This window comes from Caloenas nicobarica, chromosome 7 (genome assembly GCF_036013445.1).
Source record: "Caloenas nicobarica isolate bCalNic1 chromosome 7, bCalNic1.hap1, whole genome shotgun sequence".
Taxonomy (NCBI): Eukaryota; Metazoa; Chordata; class Aves; order Columbiformes; family Columbidae; genus Caloenas; species Caloenas nicobarica.
In genome coordinates this window covers 37,572,144-37,575,298 of record NC_088251.1, presented here as the reverse complement: position 1 = coordinate 37,575,298, position 3,155 = coordinate 37,572,144, and the positions used below count along the sequence as shown (strand labels likewise).

The following is a 3,155-nucleotide window of genomic DNA, read 5'->3' as shown; positions in this document are numbered from 1 at the left end:
CACCCAGCCCATGGTTCGCCATGTGCCGAAAAGTGGGGCAGGAGGGTTTTTTGCTGCCTCTGCCCTTCGCTTGGCCCCACATGGCACATGGGAATTCCTAAAAGGCTGAACAGTGATACTGAATAGTGATACCCAAATGGCCTTTCCTACGGGATGCAGGTGATGAGCCAGCCCAGTCCCCCCTCTGTCTTTGGGCATTTCCCCCCAGGACGCATCTCCCGTCCCCTGGGGCAGGGAGGAACAGGCAAGGATGCGCAGGCAGCTGGGGCTGATTTTAAAGAACAGTTTATTCTCGCGCAAACAGACGTAGATTTAAAAACCCAGTGTGTACAAAATCACAGTCACGGCTTGAAGAGCACAAGGCAGCACCCTCAGAAAAAAAAAAAAAAAAAAGTCATTAAAGGTCCCGGCGTTATGTACAGCATAAGTGCCAGCTCGAGTATTCACAACACAGTAACGTACTGCAATTAATTAGTCGTTTAAAATTAGTTCCCTTGAGAAACAACCTTCCGCTCCGGCGGGGCCGGAGTCCGCCCTGTCCGTGTGTCCGTCCGGCGCTGCTCAGAGCCGCTGGCAGGTGTGCAGGCGGGAGGTGTCGGCTGGGCCCTGCTCCCGCTGGAGGCGACATGCCAGCCCCTCGGCGCACTGGCACCGCTGGAAGATCTCCAGGCCGTGGGTGCCTTTCCGCCGGTGCCGGGTACACACCTGCCCTTCCCGCAGCACCGGTTTGCAGATTTTGGACCAGAAGTGACGGGCGCAGCACAGTCCGGCCGCGCAGTCCGACGAGCGCAGGCAGAAGTCCCCTTCCTCGCCTGTGTGGGGACAGCACGGCACGTGCTCAGCCCGCGATGCTCCCATGGGGGACAGTGGGGCAGGGTTGGCAGACTGGGCTGCTCCAAGAGGGACAGCGGGGCAGAGGGGGGCACCCCAGACTGTCCCCAAGGGGAAGAGCAGGGCACTGTGGGCACCCCAGACTGTCCCTAAAGGGGACAGCGGGGCAGGGTGGGCATCCCAGACTGTCCCCACGGGGGGGACAGGGGCACAGGGTGGGCATCTCAGACCATCCCCACGGGGGACAGAGGGGCAGGGCAGGCAGCCCCACAGGTGGCAGTGGGGTCACAGCACTGGGGACCCCCTTTACCTTTGGCAGTGGGGATCCAGGCGGGCGCAGGCGTCCGTCGGGGCAGAACCTCAGTGCCCATCTCATCCACCTCGGCAGCTCCTTGGGGAGGCTCCGGGGAGGTGCAGAACCCTGCGGGAAGCAGCGGGAGGGATGTCAGACATGGCTGAGACCCCGACACCCCCTCCCGCGGACATCCCCAGGGTGTCACCCGCCCCCCCCCTTTTTCCCCCAAGCCCCGCCGCCCCTCACCGTTGCTGCAGGTCGTGCCGGGGCAGCACATGGCGTCGCGCAGGCAGCGCTTGCGGCGTCTCCGGCAGGCGAGGCAGAGCGGGGCGCCCCCCCCGCGGGCCGCCCCCCCGCAAAACTCCTCGGGGCCACAGTCCTCGTCCTCCGCGCAGGGGAAAGGCTGGAGGGGGGCACAGAGAGGAGACGGAGGGGGTCAGCGGGGCCGCAAACCACCCATTCCCGATGTGTCTCTCCCCATCCCCGATGTGTCTCCCCAACCCCGAAGTGTCCCCCCATCCTCGATGTGTTTCCCGCCCCCCATCCTCGGTGTGTTCCCCCCGTCCCCGAGGTGTGTCCCCCCCCGCCATCCCCGGTGTATCCCCGCCCCTACCTGCCGGGTAGCGGCCGGCGGCGGCTTGTTGCTGCCGTCGAAGGGGGCGGCGGGGGCGGCGCTGGTCTCGGCCGCCCCCCCCGGAGGGGGTCCCTTGATGGCGTTGGAGCTGAGGGCACCCCCGGCTGCCGCCGCCCGCCCCGCCGGGGCCGCGCAGCTCAGCGCCGCCAGCAGCGCCAGCAGCCCCCGCATCCTCGTCCCGTCCCCTCGTCCCCGCCGCTGTCTCGGTCGGCGCAGCAGCTCCCGCGGCCCCCGAGCAGCAGCTACCTGCGCCGCCCGCCACCGGCTTTATACACCCGGGGGCTGCCTCCTGCGCCCGCCCCCTCGGGGAGGAGGGCACGGCGGATGGGATTTCAAAGGGCCCCGGGCGCGGGGTGGGGGGCTGTGCCGATGAGCCCCCAAAACCACCCCCCACCCCGCCCCGAGGGCTCCGTCATTGGCCGCCGGCCCGGGAAGGGGTTTCGCAACGGCGGGGGCAGACGCCCCCTCCCCGGCATTCCCCCCCCCGCCCCATGCCCGGCCAGATGCTCCGCACGCTCCGCCGCTGTCTCCAGCCGGGCGCGCCCCACCGGGGCGACGGGGAAAGGGGGGGGAGGGGGGTGTGGTCGCTTCATGCACCCCCCCAGTGGCCGGGAGCCGCGATGGGGTGCAGAAAGCCCCCCCCCCCCCGCGATGGCAGAGTCGGTCCTTTGGTCTCCTCTAAGTCTGCGTTCTCCCCCCCACTCCCCCGCGCCCTTCCTGGCGCCAGCGCAGCTTTGCGGGAAGGGAGGGGGCTGCTCCGAGCCCCCCCCCGCCCCAGCCCGGGTTGTGGGGGGGACGGGGACGGGGTGGGGGGACGGTGCACGGAGGGGGGTGGGGTGGGTGCTGAGCCCCAGCCCGCACCCCCCGACCGTGTCAGCCCCCCCATCCAAACCCTGCCCGCGCACTCGCCTGATCCCAGCCCGGGCAGCGGGGACGGGGGGGGGTGTCGCAGCATTGGTGGGGGGAGCCCTTTGATGCGGGGGACATCAAAGGGGTCGCCCCCCCCCCCGGTCCCTGCACCGGCGCCCTCGGGGCGCCGAGACACCCCCCTCCCCCCCCCCCCCCGCCCCCGGGGCAAAGCGGCCGGCACCAGCGCGCCCCCTGGCGGCCGCGCTGGGGCAGCACCGCCCCCCCGCCCCGCCCCACCTCGGGAGTTTGGGCAAGTGCAGGAGCAAAACTCAATTAATTAAATTGTTTTTTCATTATAACGGCCCAATATTTCGTTTTATATTTTACTATATTTTTATTTAATTAGTTTTATTTTACTGTCAGTTTATTATTTCATTTTATATTCTATGTTATTTTATTTTTTTAATTTTATATCTAATTTCATGTCATTGTTTTTCTTAAGCAGAGCTTGAAATAAAATCCAGGCCAAAAAAAAAAAAAAAAAAG

The 3,155-nt window shown here is 66.2% G+C and overlaps 1 protein-coding gene across 1 annotated transcript; it reads right to left on the bottom strand.

Annotated features, from left to right (window-relative positions):
• Positions 1 to 561: 561 nt before the first annotated feature.
• DKK1 (dickkopf WNT signaling pathway inhibitor 1) lies at positions 562 to 2,176 on the bottom strand. The gene is given in 6 exon segments (XM_065639440.1): positions 562 to 812; positions 1,142 to 1,252; positions 1,373 to 1,529; positions 1,740 to 1,944; positions 1,946 to 2,142; positions 2,144 to 2,176. Coding segments are annotated over 6 exon segments (954 nt in total).
• Positions 2,177 to 3,155: the final 979 nt, after the last annotated feature.